The 19,917-nt window shown below is 32.2% G+C and overlaps 3 protein-coding genes across 13 annotated transcripts; 2 read left to right on the plus strand and 1 right to left on the minus strand.

The window, feature by feature from the left end:
• The first annotated feature begins 1,620 nt into the window (after window positions 1-1,620).
• LOC120067836 (PHD finger protein ING1-like) lies at window positions 1,621-4,900 on the plus strand. Of its 11 annotated transcripts, none has more exons than XR_005479035.1 (8): window positions 1,621-1,777; window positions 2,247-2,318; window positions 2,617-2,804; window positions 3,345-3,408; window positions 3,535-3,621; window positions 3,846-4,008; window positions 4,094-4,209; window positions 4,372-4,900. XR_005479035.1 is itself a non-coding variant. In XM_039019441.1 (8 exons), the coding sequence occupies exons 1-7, from the start codon at window positions 1,750-1,752 to the stop codon at window positions 4,202-4,204; spliced, it is 726 nt and encodes a 241-aa protein (XP_038875369.1). In that variant the 5' UTR covers window positions 1,621-1,749; the 3' UTR covers window positions 4,205-4,209; window positions 4,372-4,900. The 11 variants fall into 11 exon arrangements, 7 of the variants coding, with proteins under 7 accessions (XP_038875369.1, XP_038875386.1, XP_038875377.1 ...); XR_005479040.1 differs by having other exon boundaries at window positions 4,384-4,900; XR_005479037.1 differs by having other exon boundaries at window positions 4,401-4,900.
• Window positions 4,901-5,887: 987 nt separating this feature from the next.
• Window positions 5,888-7,117, plus strand: LOC120070023 (glutathione transferase GST 23-like). The gene is made up of 2 exons (XM_039021875.1): window positions 5,888-6,196; window positions 6,668-7,117. Exons 1-2 carry the CDS (start codon window positions 5,888-5,890, stop codon window positions 7,028-7,030), a joined length of 672 nt encoding a protein of 223 aa, XP_038877803.1. The 3' UTR covers window positions 7,031-7,117.
• A 1,148-nt stretch (window positions 7,118-8,265) lies between these two features.
• On the minus strand, window positions 8,266-12,377 carry LOC120068200. Its single transcript, XM_039019912.1, has 4 exons — window positions 11,963-12,377; window positions 10,027-10,131; window positions 9,706-9,762; window positions 8,266-8,857 (listed from the first exon to the last, which is right to left on the minus strand). The coding sequence occupies exons 1-4, from the start codon at window positions 12,215-12,217 to the stop codon at window positions 8,540-8,542; spliced, it is 735 nt and encodes a 244-aa protein (XP_038875840.1). The 5' UTR covers window positions 12,218-12,377; the 3' UTR covers window positions 8,266-8,539.
• Between the last annotated feature and the right edge of the window lie 7,540 nt (window positions 12,378-19,917).

The raw sequence follows: 19,917 nt of genomic DNA on the forward strand, positions 1-19,917 counted from the left end.
ATCAAAACTTGTCTAAGTTTGATTTATATTTTCTAGCTAATATGACGCTTTAGACCATATGTCATTAAGCATTAATATTACAACAGCAAATATCTCAATTAATAATTTAATATTAAGGAATTATATATGTATTTTACTATATAACTCAATTGATATTCAAGATGTGTTATCGACCATGAGGTACGTGGTTTGAATATAGAGAAGAAAAGAAAAAAAGACAACCAAAATTCTACTTGATTTTTTTTAGAATAAACTTAATCCTCAGGTAACATATTTCTGTTTTCTTCATCTCTAAATTTTTATGATGTTGAATTCAAACGCAACAATTTAATTATTTTCTTAAGGACGATAATTTGGGGGAAAAAATTCCAACTTATTATTGGAAAAATAATTTTTTAAAGAAGTTGCCAGATTATTATTATTGTTTCTATAGAAAAAGGAACCACTACAATTTATATGTTCTAGAAACGAAACCAATGTCATTTCCTAGTTTTCTTCTACTTGCTCTTATGCATGTACATTACCCATTTAATTGGTTTCTTCTAATCTTGAATTAGAACCTAATTGATAAATTCCTAATTAGGGTTTAGGTAATATCATTCTTAATTAGATTTGGTTGGTGAAATATTTGTGAGAAAATATGAAAATTACAAGTTATTTTGATTATGGGTTAGGTTGGCAAAAAGTTTGGTAGGAATTCATGTGTTAAACCCAAAAAAATAAAAAAAAAATAAAAAAATAAAGAGGAATTTTAAAAGAATAGCTTTTTAATAGTATATATATATTTCTAGAAGACAATTGTAAACACAGAAAATTTTAAAAGAGTATATAGGGTACTTCGAAACTAAACAAAACAACAAAGAAAAAGAAAAAACACACACAAAAAAAAAAAGTGAGAAACAAAACATCATTTTTAAAATAAAAAAATAAAAAAAAATGATTATTAAATAGGACATTATATACCGGCAAACATGATAGTCATTCATCAACGTGCATAAATTCAAACACTAGTTAACAATACTTTTAAAAATAAAAAAGTAATCTATACCATATATTAAATGACCATTATCAATGATTTACTTATATATTAATATAAGTTCATTCGAAATTTATATTTTTGTAGTACTAATAAATGTGGAACATATGAATTTAAATCTCTAACTTTGAAAGGAATACATGTAAATTATTATAAATCTATATTCATATTGATAAAATTACGTGTATGTAGATTAATATTTGTATTCGTACAATAGTATGTAAGAGTAATACAAAATGCATTTATCTTTGTGCAGGTCACTTCAACGGAAAAAATTTAAAAATATTTAAGACAACAAATAAAGAAGAGTTTGTCACGTAAAAACTTGTAATTGGATAATTAAGTGATCTACAAAAAGATAGTGTAATTCCGATACATTATTTTTATTTTTATTTGTTTGGTAAATCATGATTATAAAAAATGGTTAAGGCTAGTTTAATCTTCATGAAATATATATATAAATATGGGCCTTGGGCCTTAGGGTGGTGGGTAGGAATAATGGGCCAGCCCAACACTAAGAAAAGTTATGTAGCAGGATGAACTCTGAAGGGTAAATCTGTCAATAAGTATAAAACCGTTCAATTTCTAGGGCTTGATGGTCGTTGCATCAATGGCGGGAAGATTCGGGGATAAGAAATCCGCCAAAATTCACTGACATCTTTTTTCTTTTTTCCCGATTTAAATCCTTTGATATTCATTTTCATTTTCCTCACATGTCTTTCCTCGAAGAATTTCAAGCCAGTACTTATATCTTCTTCCCTCTTTTCTTTTGCTGTAATTTCGATGGATTCATAACTGTTTCAAACCCTATCTTGATTATCTTTTAGTCGTTAATTACTGTAATTCATCCAAGTTTTTGGGGTTTTCTTCTTCTTTCTCTTTCATTTTCAGTTCATCTGTATCTTTCACCACGATGTTGAACAGATTTGTTTTGTTTTCTTTCTTTATATCCGATCATTTTTTTACTAATATATTTCTGTTATTTCGTGAAGTGCCCTGTTCTTGATTTATAGTAATTTATCTATGTCCTGGTTTTAGGATTGTAATCCTTTTGTGGGTAAAAATTAATTTCCTTTTTTGCGTCTTGAGAAAATTGGGTTGGATAAAGTTAACAAAAAGATTAGAGAAAGATAAATAGAGTTTTAAAAATTGGGTTGGAAAAAGTTAACAACAATAAGATTTTACAACTTCTTTTTGTACCTTTATACAGACCTGGAATCAATACCCAATATTCTTCAAAAGAAGTACGCTTTACTGCGTGATTTAGATCAAAGTTTGCAAGGTATGCTTCTTCTTTCAGTTTGTGATATTGAACTAGTTTTCTACAATGGCTTCATTATTTCTTATTTATTTCGCCTCCCTTTTTCTCTCTTCTTCTTTCTTGATTTTTTTTTTCTTTTTTATTATGTTGGATGGATATGGCAATACCCCAAAATCTTTTTTCTTTGAGTTCTTTTTTATTGATGTTTAGAAATTAGAACTGATTTCAATGGCCTCCTTTGTATTGTCACTGTTAGTATACATTTTGGTGGCACTTCTGTTTATCGATTATCAAGATGTTGCTATTTCTTTGAATGCAGGACTAGTAAAACAGAATGAGCAACGCTGTGAGCAAGAAATTGAGGATATTAAGCGGGGAGTTAAATGTGGTAATATTACTCCCGATACTTCACTCATCAGATTCTCCGATGAAGCTCTTGATGAGCAGAAGCATAGCATCAGAATTGCCGATGAGAAAGTTGCCCTTGCTGTTCAGGCATATGATTTGGTATATCTAAGTAGTGTTTGTTAACAGATTGTGTGGGTCACTTTGAACTGAAGCACACTCAACTTTATTATAATGATCAGGACATTAATTTTCTGTTTTGAATGATTCAAACTAATATAAGAAAAATGAGAAAATAGATTTTGCAGTTTTACAAAATGCAAGCAGGGTGTATGATGCTTAATGTTTGTAATGAATATTCTGTTTGCATTTTTATACTTCTGCACTTGTCCCTTCTAACATCTTGCTTAGAGAAGACCATTGCAAAAGAACCTTCATGTTTATCATTGTCATTGATTAATGAGAGAGGTGTGAAGGAGTATCCCAGGTTTCTCATGCAGTCTAAACTCAATGACTAACACAGGAACTAGTACCTCATCCTTGACCTCCATTAGCGGCAGTTTCAACAATATTTTCTGCAACTAGTGATGTTATTTTGTGTGTGTTTTCTCTTGTTATTTGATTATTTGACTAGAAAAAGAACAGGCCTTTTTCTCATTGTTTATATTCTTACCTATTCTGTTCATTTGTATTGTGCTTCAGGTAGATACCCACATACAACAGCTTGACCAGTATTTGAAGAATTTTGATGAAAAGCTTCGTCAAGGTAATCATTTGTTTCCATCTTTGATATCCTCTATTCTTATGGTCCTGCAAATATGGAGTATAAATGCATTTATCGCACTCATTCTGGGTCCAACTCGCATCTTCTATATGCCATTGTTATTTGCAGAAAGAGGAAGTGCTGCTGCAACTGGGTTACCAACTTCAAGTGTGGATGGTAACACAAAATCTGGACGGGGAACAGAAGGTGGTAGAGGTGGGCGTAAAAAGTAAGATAATTTCATACATGAACGTGTTTGTGTATAAATATCCCATGAAAAATGTTGAAATTAATTACTGACAAACGACAGCAATTACTTTAGGCACTTAATATTTGTGATGAACTAGGGATAGTAGTATATGCTACAGTGACATTTATTTTATGCAGCATGTTTAGCAAGAGATTGAGGATGTCATTAATAACGAAACTATTTTCTACAGAAGAAATGGCCAAGCTGCGGCTGCAGCTGCTGTTACAGAAGCACCAACTGCTGCAACTCCCACAGGAATGGAACTTGAATTACCAGTTGATCCAAACGAACCAACTTACTGTCTATGCAACCAAGTTAGTTACGGGGAGATGGTTGCCTGTGATAACCCTAATGTATGTGACAACCCTTTCCTCCCTCTGTTTCCAAATTGTTTGGTGGTTTGAGCTATAAGTTAATCCAGTCTTCCCTTTCATACAGTGCAAGATTGAATGGTTTCATTTTGGCTGTGTTGGTCTAAAAGAACAACCAAAAGGAAAATGGTACTGTTCGGATTGTGCAGGCTCAAAAGGTCGCCGAAAAGGCAGATAATACAGGTATCAATCAGGAGTCTGCTGTCTTAATTTATATGAAATACATTAGATTCAAATGTCACTGCAGATCCTGATCAGCTAGTCAATAGATTACTTACAATCCATGTGAATACGGTTTTTTGCTTTAATGCTGTTTTTAGTGGCCAAAAAGTTTTGAATTTGTAGAATCTTTGACAGTAGCTCCAAATCATTAGGGCCCCTTCTCCCCTTCTCCATCCTAGGGTCTGCCAGGAAGGGTCAACTCATGAGAATTGAAGTTTGCCTTCAGACCATTGGAGGATACACAATAAAACACTGCTTTTCACTGTAAAACACACCGATTGGGATTGAAACCAGAACCGGAACTGCATGGTTGGGGATAAAAATGGAGATGCCTGGACATCTTTGGATGTTCGTTATGAAGGGACATGAGGTATCCAATTTTTACTCATCTGTCTGTCCCATATTTGTTACCCAACTAAGTATAATTTATGTGTAGAGGGTTCATTTCTGTAAATTAATTTGTCCAATATAGTTATTTCGAGTTCAGTTGATGTTTAATGAATATGTATGTATTGCATTCAATATGAAGAACTGAATTAGGTCATATAACAATAAGATAGTGTTTCGTAGATGAGTGAATGACATTATCTGATTATCTGATTGTCATATTCTTTATATAAGATATATTCGAGCAGCTTCGCTCCATTCCCACCTTTTTGGAACTCCACGTTTTCGTTTTCATTTGGGTTTCCAGTCGGCATTTAAAACAAGGGCCAAAGTCAATTTAGAGCCCAACGTCCGAATCAAGCAATGAGAAACGAGTTAATTTTCTCTCTTTTTTGTTTTTTTTTTTTTGTTCTCAAAGGAAAAAAAAAAAGTGAAAGGCAAAATAGCCATTGGCCGGCAACCATCTACATTATCGCCCTCATCTATGTTTTTCATGGGGACATCCGTCGCACAATTTTAATAATGAAAAACAGAGACAGATCCTTCAATTGATATTTTAACATTGTGAGAGATCCTTTTATGTACCATATTCGACATTTTCTATTTCAAAACACAAAGAAAATGTACATTACCCAATTAATTGGTATTTTAGTATTGCGTAGAAATGTCCAAAATTTTAATTTTCCCGTAGTTTGTCTAATGTCTCTAATCTTTAGGGGCCTTTCTTCAGAGAACATAGGTTTTTTACTCTATATTTCTTGTATTTTTAATAGATTTCCCCAACTCATTTCGAGTTACTTTCATAAAATTGAAACTTCAATGTATATATATAAACTTGACATTTAGGACTTGGGCTATTAATAAAAAGTATAGGAGTATTAATGGAATTGAAAGTTCAAAAATATATCAAACAAAAAAAATTAATGATGGTGAAATTTTTTGGAAGTTTTAAGTATAAAATTGGAAAATTTGAAAGTGCAGGTCTTAAATTCATAAATTTATCCTTAGATTTATTGTTTTAGTTTTTTAAGTACTTGGTGAAATGAGGATTTGAACCTTGGATGTAAAGAGAATATATGCCATGTTTGGCTGTACTTAGATTTATGATTTAATATTCTAAGAAGGAAAAATGATTAATTAAACATTCTAGAAGATAGTATATGATAGAGACAAATGCTATTATTATAATCTTATTGTAGAGCATGGTATAAAATGTTGCTACAAAAGCAAGCAAGAACATCGTCCATTCAAGATGGAAGAAGTGAAACTCCATGGGATGTGGGCAAGTCCTTTTAGTTATAGGGTTAAATGGGGTTTGGAGCTTAAGGGCATTCCTTACGAATATGTAGAAGAAGATTTTACCAACAAAACTCCATTGTTACTTCAATATAATCCTATTCACAAGAAGGTTCCTGTGCTCGTTCATGGCGGAAAACCAGTGTGCGAGTCTATCGTCATTCTCGAATACATGGATGAAATATGGTCTCAATATCCTCTCTTTCTCATCCATTCGTTCGACAGAGCAATGACTCGCTTTTGGATTAAATATGCTGACAACGAGGTCATTCTTTAAATTTTTCACTTTTGAATTATTTCCTAAATATGAAGATAAGGTGATTATGATTTTGAAGCTTAATTAAAAATGAAATTTACTTTTTACTAAATCTCAAAGACCAAAATTGTAATTTATTTAAAAAGAAAATTGTATAAAGTAGTTAGTAGGTCTAAATCTAATTTTTAGTTTTGAAAGTTCTACAATCTCCAAATATGTCTATCTTAACATATTTTTTTCAAAATACTTTGATAAACCTTAATTTTGGTAGTCACATTAGTTTGAATTATACTTAACTTTGAATTTTATTTTTTAAAAAAAGTTGATGATTTTTTTTTCAGAAAAAAAAAACAAATTTGTTTTTATCAGTTTTAAAACTAAAATAGAGAAAAATGTGGAGATTTTAAAATTTAGGATCGATCAATAGCAATTGTTTTGAGATTGAAAAGCTAAATTGTAACACGAGGAAGGAATCGGCAGTTGTTTGGAGGTCGGATTCTGTTCGGTTCCGGTAGTGGCGAAGAAGAGGAAAAAGCTAGGGCGGAGGGGATCGAATTCCTGAAAACAATCGAAGAACAATGCCTTGGCGACAAGAAATTCTTCGCCGGAGAGGAGATCGGCGCCCTGGATTTGGCGTTCGCAGGAATCGCGCACTGGCTACCAGTTGTTGAAGAAGTTTCAGGGACGAAGCTTCTGAACGCCGATGAATTCCCTCGCTTGTACGCTTGGACACAAAACTTGAAGCACGTTACTGTGATCAGAAATAACCTGCCGGACGCCGACAAGTTGGCCGGACTTTACAACCGCCTGCGCGACCAGCGGTTGCGATCTGTGGCAGAGTAAACGGTTTTGAAGGATGTGTGATGTGATTTGTTTCTTAATTCTATTTTAAAGAAATATCGATATAACTACAAAAATAAAAATAAAAAATCAAATAAATTGTTTAAATTGATACACAAACAAGGTTTATGTTTTTTAAACAAATTTTAATTGCATTTTATTGTTTTTCTTATGATATTTTTCACGACAACTCACTTCTCATGTATATCAAATCTAAAGAAATGGAAAAATATCAATAAAAATATCAAAATATCGATGAAAATTTAATACCACATTTCTATCTACACCATGATTGATTTCAACTTAAATTATAAGTCAATGAACTTTCATTAACAGGTTTATGCACTTAAAAAGATTTTTGTTAGCTTTCAACTTAACTAATCATGTCATGTACTTTGATTAAAAGGTTAAAGACTCAATCTTAATAATAATATATATGTATAACGTTAAAGTCATGTGTTAATTACTTGAATATTGTGTCTAAACTTACGAATACTTCTATTGGATTTTTGGTTTTATTATCTACGTTTGAGGAATATTTTCAAAAATTAAGTCATGTTTTAAAAACTAAAATTAAATTTATAAACTTGTTTTTATTGCTGAAATTTGGTTAAAATCTCAAATGTTAACTTAAGTGGATGAAGAATATGACGAAACGAAACAATTATTGTGAGACAACCCATTAATGAAAATAAAACATCTACTTTGAGCATATAAATTAACTAGTTGATATGCTAAAATTGGCAGAAAAGATCTTTCAAATGTTTGAAAATCATTTCAGATAGAATCATTGGATCAATGAGATAAATCTCTTTTCAGAAAGTTCATGAGTGGTAAATTTTAATAAGTAATATACATTATAAGATGATAGTTTTAATTTTCTACCCAAATATTAGGTTGCAAACAAGAGCCATAACTTGAATCCAAAATAATTTTAGATATCTTTAAGTTAGACATACAGAACGAAAGCCTAGAAATTTGAAGGTATGTATGAATAATAAGGTGACTAGCATAAAATTGGTCACTTCAACTATTTCCAATACACAACGCTCTCAAAACGCAGTTATAGACGGTCTGGCTCATTGATCGATGACATTTACGGGCATTGGTCCCAAGATTTTCATCGTTGGTTGATTCACTTGTCGAGGATGATAAGTTTTTGTTGCTCTCCTGTTAATGTTCTTTGTTTTTTAAGGGGAAAAAAAACAAAAGAGAGTGACAGTTGACAAATATTTAACTTAAGAAAACTCATCAAACTTGAACCCAACTTATTAGTTCCAAATTTTACTAATTACTAGTAGCAACATCTAATTACATTTTCTTAAAGGAAAAATAATAATGATGAACAAATTCTACAAGCATATAAAGACTACTCCCATTTTGAGGCAAAGAACCAGAAGAACATGTGATCCAAAACCAACACCATTTCCTTTCCTATACTCCCAATTTTCCGTACACAACAAAACAGCAGCCTCTACGAGAGCAAACAAACAATTTTATCGCCAACCACTGTTAAAGTGGACCCGTCCCACCAGCCTTTTCAGCATCGGCTATGCTCGAGTACGAGGTGAAGTGATTCGACATCTTCCAGCTCCAATCTTCATTCCTTGACACAAACATTCTTGGCCATTTGTTTATCCTCACATAGTGTTCTCTGATCTCACCATCACCAACAAAACTTGTAACTGTCAAAAAGCAGCTTTCATGGCCACCCCATACTCTATCATCAGGATCTGCAGTTTGGCTCCCATCGGGGTGGAAATAACGGCGCATGAGAGGGTGGCTGCCTTGCCAATATGGATCAAGATCTCGCCAGTAGACCGGAGCTTCCTGAAGGGAACAAAAATTAACTTACCAAACATTATGAATCAATTCGTCCCTTCAGGAAAGGTGTCTAAAAGAAGTGGAAGATTTGGTGAGTCGCACATTAACTTTAGATCACATTTGCATCTAAGCAGAAACTTGGTAGATTGATTTTAAACCAGCAGGCAGCTAGAACACGATAATAGTAATTGTACGTACTTGTCAAAAGGTATTCAGGCTCAATCAGTAGACATCTTTTGGGACATACCCTCTAAATCACTAATACACCATCAATGCTATGAGCACCAGCATAGAAATTCCACAAAGAAGCCATGACACAACACGAATTTGAAAATGGACTCATTACATGCGAAGAAGTATCCATGCTCCATAGACTTCCAAATCCAATTGGTAGTATGGGAGTTTTTTCATGCATGTTAGACGTTTTATAACACAATCACTAGCATGGCCATATAAATTGTGAGGATCATGTATGAAACTCGTATTGCTAAAGCATCCCTCACCAGCCATCTAATCTCTTTCTCAGTGACTTGGGCCCTCCAATAAATTCTGAATTTCTGACAGAAATCGTATAGTAGGTGTGCAACTAAGACGAGAATAAAATTATATGTAGCTAGCATGATTGAAGTATGATGCCTAAAGTATGGTACAATAAAGATAAAAGGTGATCAAATGTGTAGAGAATATGTTAATAACATAATCAGGTTTAATTAATCATAAAACACAAACGTAAAAAATCATCCAGTTAATTTAAATATCCTTCTCTCCTAACCAGGATTCATGTCGTCTAATTGATTACATGATGATTAGCATCCAGAAAAAGGGTTTGATAACTGCATAAAAGAGCAGCATACCTTATTGAAGTGAAATTGCCAGGCATGATCACATAAATCCTCCCTCATAATGCGAGTCTGATACAAGAAGTTAAACCCATAAGAAAAATATCAAAGTAATACAGGCTTCTCAGCTCTTGCTATGCCATGCTTGCGAGTACATGTGTAGAACATTTTCTATATTATTGATGACGAGATTCAGTGGATGCACTTGGTCATCCTAACTGCAGTTACACAACTATAAATTAAGTAACATTCATATATTATATATATATATATATATATGTATATGTAACAGCACACTGACACACTATTGCTTGTGGGTGGAAAAGGGGACTTAACTCGTTTGCCATCCATGACGGATAAAGAATAAGCAGCCAGCTTTGGAAGACCTCGGCTTTGGGCCAATCTAGGGATATGTGCTTTCCCGAGCCACAGTTCCTCACACTGAGAGAAAATACAAAAAATTTACTAACCAAATGTTCAATTTTACAGTTATGAACGTTCTTTTTGGTGCTACGGAATTTCAAATTTGTAAAATTTTTAGATCATTTATCCCAAATGTCTAATAAGACATGACAAGCAGTCATAACGATCCCCTGAGCATACACAGGGATGAGCTACCCAGTAAGGATGCAAATTCTTGGCTTTAACTTCAATTCTTGTTCACATAAAGAGTTTATGTACGTAATCATATCACAATAACATCCAATACTTGCGGATAAAAAAATAAATTAGAAAGCATTTTCAAATTTCAAACACTTTCTAAGGGCCTAAAAGAAGATGAAAGTTTTAGAAAATAATCTAGAATTAGCTTCCACACACACCTAAACAAGCTCTTGACATTGTGTTGCAAAATACACACATCTTCTGGGCAGGAACATAGAGACGGATATAGGTCGAAACTATGCACACACAATTTCGTACCAATCAAAAGGGTGAAAAGAGGATATGATAACCCAAGTCATTCTCCAAAAGATTTAGTGATGTACAGATTCAGGATCTTGGAAATTTTGATTATCTATCCAAAAAACTATGGATGCATTTTCATAATTTTAATAGGCTTACAGCACTTTACCATCTAAAAGCTATCCAAACTCACTCTTAAAAAGAGTCGAGGAAATGGTTTGAAGATAAATTTTCAAACCCAGAGAAATAATTCAAATAAACGTGAGAAAGATTGAACTACAAATCCACTATATGCAGTTTGTAATGAACCTATGATCCATCGATATAGAAAAAGTTAAATTCAGCATAAAATGCCACAAGCTACATAAATTTATGATTCAAAGCCTGATGGGAGAGAAGATAATAATATAGTCTAAGGAGATAAAAGGAGAATTCTCTATAAGAATCCAATCAAGTCTTTATTATCAACCAAAAGTTGTCTAATACAAGGGGAGTTCTCTATTTATAGAAAATTAAAAGAATCTTAAAAGGATAACTAAAAGGAAACTAAAAACTAATTGAGTAACTAAAATGTAATTAATCAAGGACCAAGATTAATTTAAATTCACCAAGTTATTCCAATCCTATTATATCTATTCCATCCCTCAAAAAAAAAAAAAAAAAAAAAAAAAGCTCGTACTCGAGTTTTAAAACGAAAATGAAGATAGAAACATAAAAGTGAATCATTCAAACCAAATATTTTCTGATCATCCAATGCTAATAACAACCAAATTTCATCCAATGCCAATGAAGGAAAATCTATTGCTAGTGAAACATGAGCATAATCCATAGGTAATGAAGAAAAACCCATTTTGTAAGTCTAAAGAAAAGCCAATTGGAGATGGGTTTTATGTATTTCAGTAAATTTGGGTATGGACTGGATTGTAGATTTCATTAAGAAGGAGCGGGCTCCAAATTGGAAATCATCCAATGCATGGAAATCATCTGTGTTTGTATCGTTATTTTCATGAGAAATCGCTCCATTTTCAAAAATATTTTTTCCGATTGAAAATTTTATCTTCGAGCTGCCACTAAGATGTAATTAACTACGGATTAACCAAGATTAATTTGAATTTACCAAATTATCTCAATCCTATTACATCAAATACATACAGAAACGAAACCTACAGAATCCCAGGAACCAAATCGACAAGCACAACAAACGAATCGAACTTCTAAACACAAAAACAAGTGACTCGATTACATTTGCACTGGGCGAACAATTACTAATACTAACAAGAGACGAAATACCAAAATCCAATTCCAGAGAACCGAATTAAATCATAAGCACACCATAACATCAACGAATTAAAGGATAGAAGATGCTGACCTTCGAACTCCATAGGCGATCGCTGGAAGCTATGGCGTACCAAGATCGAGAGACGAGGAGAGAAAGTGCCACGCTGCGTGCATCAAGGTAGCTCAGTATCGCCATAAATAGATCAGAACCTAAAACCTCGAAAGGATCTTGGAGAAGAACATTTCGGGTTCCATTTTGTTGCTCTCGTCCATCCGAGACATTCTCTCGCTTCTTCTTCCTTGTTTTCCACCGCGCTCCGCCGCCGAGGAGGTCGCTTTGCGCCATAAATTCAAAGCTCAAGAGGCGAGAGGGGTTTATAGAGAAGGGTTTTGAAGAAGATGAACGACCGGCAATTAACGTTGCAATCTGGTCGACATTTTGCTGAGGGAACGGCGGTTGCAGCAAATGGTAATTGAAGAATGCAGCCAGTTTCCTACTGAAATATCTTAAAATATCTTCACATATATTTACTTTGTTAAATTCTATGAAAAAATACTACTAAATTTTGCTATTTGTTTCAAAGTATTTTTATATGTTCAATATTTCTCATAAATTTAAATAAACGTTTGAAAATTATTATTAGAATAGGATTCATTTAGATTTTCAAATAAAAAGGAAATATAGTGGTGGCCTAAAATTATTTGGTGATCCAAAATTTATTTAGATGACGTTGTATCATTTACGGTATCAATTTCCACTAAATTTTTTTTAAAGATTTCTACTTCTAAAATTAATCTTGAAATATTTATGAAAGGTTAAAAGTAATATTGCAACCATTGAAAGTATGAAAGTATATTAGAATTTTTATTCTAAAGCTTTGTTTGTTAGTTATAATTTAGTCTTTCGATTCAACAACACGGATAATGGAGATTGATGGGAGACTTACAAATAATAGAGGAAAATGGATTAAATGTTGAGAAACGACACTTAAACAATTAGGTTGAAGCATGGATATTTCACTCTCTTTAAGGAGATTCAAGCCCTATGTGATGTGTATTGAATTTCTTTATATCAATCACCGATGCAATATTTTCTGGTCAGTCCCTTCCAAGATCCAACAGAAATGGTGTGTAGCTCAAACTACTCTACATTGAAAGGTTGAGCTCAAAGCTACACAACTAAAATACTTCTTTTAGCTAATTGCTCTTAAAAGTGCTAATGAGAGAAAGTAAGATAGAAAGATATATTGAATATTGGTTGGTATGTTATGTTGTTATTTGAGAGAAAGAAATACTAGGTATTTATACTAGATTTTAGATACAGATATTTAATATTTCTTCAAATAACCACAACATATACGTTTTTCTATAATTTATTGATGAAAGCCTCTTTTAAATTTCTAACTTGCTCATGTATAAGTCAAAACTCATTAAAAATATAAAATATGTAACAATAGAGATGAGAGATTCAAACTTCTGACTTTTTTGGTCTAGCATTGCAAAGCTTTAAAACGTATTTATTGAGTATAATTTCTCTTTTTCCTACTAAGCCATCCTAGTTTCTTCTAGGTAGCTTTTAAATTTGTTTTATTTGAATTTTAATATATAAACCTTAAGGTGTTATTTGATATATATTTGATTTTTTATTCTTTGTTCTTAACCATTAGGTTTTGTTTTCAAATATTTTATAATAAGTTTCATTTTTCTTCCAGAAATATTTAGATGGTAATCAAATTCCCAAAGTAAAAACAAAATTTAAGAAAAACCTTCTAGTTTTAAAATTTATACTTGGATTTTGAAAATAATGATAAGGAAGAAAATAAAAATTCATATTGATTATTGATGAGACTTTAAAGGAATATTTAGAATGACTTAGAAAAAATATCCTTCAAAATTCATTTTTATCCAAATACTCTTGATAAAAGCTCCTTAGAATAAAAATACAAGGGTGCTTGGTAACTATTTTTCAAAAATGTTTTTATATTTGGTTTGTTATAAACTTCAACCTTCGACAACTTAAGTGAGATTCGCGAGATTTTCCTTGTTGAGGGTTGAAGTTTCGGCTTATGTATTGTTTCCAAGTTTTTCTTTGTTCATCGAGTTCTCAACGTTCGACCTCTACATTAGTCGAGTTCTCAACGTTCGACCTCTAGCCTTGGATTCCCAAAACAACAATATTTCTCTAATAAGTTTCAAAACAACAATATTTCTCTAATAAGTTTTGAAAACAACAATATTAATATTAAAGGTCCAAAATGTTTTTATTGATGTCAAATTACTATAAAGGAATTTTTCGGCAATAGTGATATTCAGAGGTTTGCTAGTTACAGCCACCAAAAGTAGTGGCCGGAAGTCGGCGATGGCAGTCACGCGGAGGAGATGACATGAGGTTGCTGGCGGTGGTGGTTGGAGATTCACCGGCAACAATCATTAGAAGTGGTGGTTGAGAATTGTTGAAGACGATTGTTGGATGTGGTGAGCAAAGTTTCTCAATTATGGAAAGAATAACCATACTACTCAAAATTCATTTTCTAGAAGTTAATTTCAAGTGTCTATCTTAGACCAACTTATTTTATACAAACTCACTTTTTTTTTTAAATCTATTTTAAGTAGTTGTCAAATAATTGATTTTTTTTCTTTTCAAAATGACTTATTTTTTAAATTGAACACTTAAAAATGTATTCCAAACACATATTAAATATTCTATTTAATTATAAAGTTGTGAACATTGTGAGACTTTCTATTTTAATATTTGAGTCGTGCTAACTTTACATTTATAGAAATTTTAATTAAATTTTAAACCAAGCATTTAATTCACCCCATGTTAATTTGTCAATTAATAAATGAAAGAATGTGAGACAAAATGAGCTTAGTTGACATGCATTTCTTTTTCAAGATTGGAGAATCATAAATAACTTCTACCCAAAATTACAAAAGGAATATGTTTGTTTTCAAATTTTAACTTGATCTTTTCTTTACATTAGTAAAAACTAGAAAGTAAGATAACAAAATGAAAAAGATTATAGGTAAACATAGTATTTCTAAGTTAAATTTAAAAAATAAAATAAATTTTTAATATCTATTGATAATTATTTAGGCTCTATTTCTTTTTTTTTTTTTAAATAAACTTATTTCTTCCTTATTTCTTATAATGATTTGTATCTTTCTTAAATACAATTGTTGAATTCTTAGTTAAATTAAAAAAAAAAACAAAAACTATTTTTTTAATTTTTAAAATTTGGATTGTTTTTTAAACCATTGGTAAAAAGTGACAACAAATGAAGACAAGCCATTTGGAGGTGAAGGTAATGTCTATAGGCTTAATTTTAAAAAAAAAATAAATAAATAAAATGGTTATTAAACGGGACCTTAGTTTTTTGTTTTTCATTTTTTTTAAAAATAAGGACATTTTCACTCAATTTCTTACAATATTTTAAAAGAATTGAATTATTAGTCAAATTTAAATAATAAAAACAAGTTTAAAATTGTTTGTCTATTCTTTTTAGTTTTTGAAATTTGATTTGATTTTTGAAAATAATTATAAAAAAATAGATTAAGAAAAAAAAAGTGAAAAAGTGTTTAAAAATTTAATTTAAAATGTTTTAAAAAAATGAATTTTTATTTTCTTAAAATGAAAACATACATGTGTTTGATAACTCTTTTTCAAAAGTGTTTTTATGTGATGACCGGAGTTACCGATGGAGGTGATGACGGAATTGACTAGCGGTCGTCGAAAATAGTGGTCGAAGATGAGATGATGAACAGAATTTCTTATATAAATCAGGGAGAGATTAATCATTAAAATTTTAAAATTTATTTATCTAAGGATTGGCTTCAAGTATTTATCTTAAACCAGCATATATTATAAATTCATTTTCTTTAAATTCAATCTAATTTCTAAATAGTTGCCAGACACCTGAATTTTTCTGGAAACAACTTATTTTTTTTAATTCAATAACTTGGAAAGGTGTTCCACTTAAAAATAAAATAGGAAAATGGGGCAAGTAATAGTTTAGTTAACAAGGGAAGGACACGTGGACAAAAAAACAAATCAATTAAATGAGAGAATTTATTTTTGCTTGAGACTCCGGATTTATATCCAACAGATATGATTGGATATGGAGAGGTGCGGCTGTCTTAAGTCCGAAGTAACCATTCAATGTGCTAACGACAAAACCAAAGTGGATACACTAGCCTTGTCTAAATAGCTTTTTTTCGTTTTATCTATTTTTGTAGCTTAGAAATTTGATTTTAGCTCACGTTCACTTTTAATGAAAATATAAAAAATTATTATTAATAATAATAATAAAAAAAAGACTCTATTTAATCATTTTTGGTGTCATTTACTAGTAAATATGTATCTATATTGATATTTGGGACTCACTATTAAATTTGTGATCGTTAAATGCAAATTAACTTATGAGTAGATAAGACTCAATCCAACTACGTCGTATCATTACTGTTATGGCTATGGTTACCATTATTGTTACTGTTCCACGAAAAAATTATAAATTTTGACATCTTTGTTATTACCACTACTGTTACCATTACCGTTTGATCCTTAGAGGTAAAGGTAATGGTAACATTAACGGTAAATTTGACAAAATTCATAATTCTAAGTAATGCGATCAAAAGAAATCCAATTACATTTGCAATTTAAGCTCGTTACAATTGATACATCAATGGAATTCCATAATTTTCATTATGGTTTGATAAACGTGGTCTTACTTTAATACTTGTTCGCTTATGTACTCTCAAGTGTCTAAGGTTGATCAATATGCTTTCAATAAATTATAAATATGGTCTTTATTAGTAATTTATTGTTGATTTTTTCGAAACCTTTTCTTTATTATGATCTATTGATATTTTTACTATAAATTTTGAAAACATATTCACATATTGTTCTTACATGAAAGTTATTATGCTAAATTTACTTTTGGTTCATGAACTTTTATGGAAGTAATAATTTAGTCCCAAAACTTTAATTTTGTAACAATTAGGTTATTATAATTTTAATTTTGTAACAATTTAGTCATTGAACTTTAGTATATACCAATTTAATTTTGTACTTTAAAATATGTATTGACCTCTTTACAGTAAAAAAATATTGTTAGAAGTTAGTGAAATTTTTTATATAGGTAGATCGAAAAGCCTCGATCATTATTTAAAAAATTGACATTTAATTTTAGTGGAATTTATAATAGGGTGGTTCAAAAAACACGATCAAACCAATCTAACGCGTATGATTTTAGCGCTTTGAAAAAAGAAACCATAATATAATTTGACATTAAATTGTTAATCATAATTCAAAGTATGAAAATAATTAAATAAAATGTTAACATTTTCCTTATTTTTGGAAAAAAATTTAAATAGATGACTCAAGTAACAAGTCTGTAAAGGTATTTGAACCCAACCTGTGACATCCGAATCTCGGGTGAATTCAAACAATTGTCTTAATTGATTGGATTTTTTGTTTCTGTAATTTTTGGTTTTTTTAGTCGAATTTGAGAAGATAATTAATTTTGATGACGTTGATAAGAGAGTTTGAATTTAATTGGTGAAAGATTTAATATGCGAGAGATTTGGAATTTTCTATTGTGGTTTGATTTAAGTGTTTGGATAAAATATTATGTACTTGAACTTTAGGTTGAGAGACAACTTAAATTTGAAGGTCTAATTTATGTTTGAGAGGAAGTGAGAGTTTGAGAAAAAAAAAGAAAAAAAGAAAAAAAAAGTATATTTATAGTTGACTGGTTTTAAAAATATTTATATATTTGTGTGGTGGAGAGTTAAGAAGAGAAAAAAAAAAAAAAAGAAATTAATTAAACCCTCCTTCTTCGTGAGGTAGCAGCAAATACCCCCCAGGTCTGCACTGCCGCCAACTCCTTAGTTAATGTAAAGTTGAAAAAGAAAATGAAGAGACGGTGAAGGTAAAAAGGCAGGGAGCTCAAGAGACAGGTAACTGTTCGAATTTCCTCCTTATATTTTTTCAATCAACCTCCGACATTTATACATACAAAGCCCTAGGAAATGAGGGCAAAATAATGAATGAATAAAGGAATAATTTGTGTACAGGTGTAAGCAAATTGTAGGTGGCCTTAGACCAATCATAAACCGTTCTAACAAATTCTGTTGAGTGGAAATCAGCCTAGTCACCTACTGACTGTATTCCTATGTGGCTCCACTGTGATATTTATTTTGTTGACGTGGAGTTTTATTTTCTCTTCCTCAATATCCCCCCTCAAACGAGGCAGAAGTGCAACGACCCTGAGTTTGTCCCAAAGAGTGAAAAACTGATTATGTGTGAGAGTTTTAGTAAGATAATCAGCCACTTGGTCAACCGAAGGGACATACCGAGCATTTAGGAGGCCTTTGAGAACTTGATCTCTTATAAAATGAATGTTTATCTCAATGTGTTCTGTCCTGCCATGAAAAACCGAGTTGACAGCCAACACACCAACACTTAAATTGTCACACCATAGGAGGGGCTTGCTGCGTTGTGCAACACCGATCTCTCCAAGAAACTGTTGAAGCCAGATTATCTTGCCCGAGACATGTGCAAGTGCCTTATACTCAGATTCGGTGCTTGATTGGGCCACCACTGATTGTTTTTTCGAAGACCAGGACACAAGTGTGTTGCCAAGGAAGATGCAATAAGCTACCATTGATTTGCGGTCATCAATGTTCGCAGCTCAATCGACATCGAAGAATTCTGAAATAGACAGATCAGAATTAGACTGTATGTAAAGACCAAAGTGTTTGGTGCCACTGATATATTGAAGAAGATGTTTGACAACAGACCAATGACTATCAATGAGACATTTTAGAAACTAACTGAGCTGATTGACAATAAAAGTGATATCAGGCCGAGTGTTGGTGAGGTATTGGAGAGCACCGATGGTATTTCTATATAGAAAAGGATCTGCAAGAGGTGTTCCATTGTGAAGAGACAACTGCCGATTCATTACACTAGGTGAGGGGGGTAACCTTGAGATCAGACATATTCAGCTTAGTTAGAAGTTCTTCAACATACTTTTCTTGACTAAATTGTTCTAAATAGTGAATCTGTACACCAAGGAAGTAGTGAAGAGGTCCGAAACCCTTCAAGGCAAAATGATTATCTAGCATGCCAACTAGCTTTTGTATCAAAAGAGCATCATTTCTAGTCAAAATTATATCATCAACATATACTAGCAGCAGCACAATAGTTGAACCTCTTTTAAATAGATGAATAAGGAAGTATCTGACTTTGCATTGTGAAATCCCCATGACAGTAACTCTTCTTTGAGGGTGTTGTTCCAGCCCTTGGGGCTTATTTGAGGCCATAGATAGCTCTATTCAACTTACACACGTGATGAGGGTGATGAGGATCAACATACCTTAGTGGTTGGCTCATGTATACGTCTTCTTGGAGTTTTCCATTGAGGAAGGTATTATTGAAATCAAGTTGTCTCAACTTCCAGCCTTGAGCTACGACAAGTGTTATGATTATTTAGATGGTTGAAGCTTTAACGACAGGGCTGAAGGTTTCAAAGAAGTCAACACCCGGAGTCTGGTGAAACCCTTTGGCTACTAGCCGGGCCTTGTAGCGTTGGATTGTACCATCAGGATGTTGTTTAATTTTGAAGACCCACTTGGCACCAATAACATTCAGAGAAGGAGAAAAGGGAACAAGGCTCCATGTACCATTTGTCATCAAGGCAGAGTACTCTTCATCCATTGCACTCTTCCATTGTGGTGTTTTGAGTGAATCAGTAACACGGGTAGGCTCGGTGATGGACCAATCTTTTAGGGACCGAGTAAGAAGGATCTGGGATTTAAAGATGCTAGCTTTCCCTCAGGTGATCATAGGATGTGTGGGTAGAGGAAGTTGGGCCAGTGGGGTGGTTATGCTTGGTGATGGGCTGGATTCAGTAAGGAAAGATGTGTGAACAGGGGAAGTTGGAATAGGTGCATCAGGGGTAGACTGAGGGGTGGGAAGTTGTGACTGTTTAGGGGAAGGGAGCTTATGTTGGTTGTTAGGCAGAGACTGAGAGTTTATGGAGG

The sequence above is a fragment of the Benincasa hispida genome, chromosome 1, assembly GCF_009727055.1.
Source record: "Benincasa hispida cultivar B227 chromosome 1, ASM972705v1, whole genome shotgun sequence".
NCBI lineage: Eukaryota > Viridiplantae > Streptophyta > Magnoliopsida > Cucurbitales > Cucurbitaceae > Benincasa > Benincasa hispida.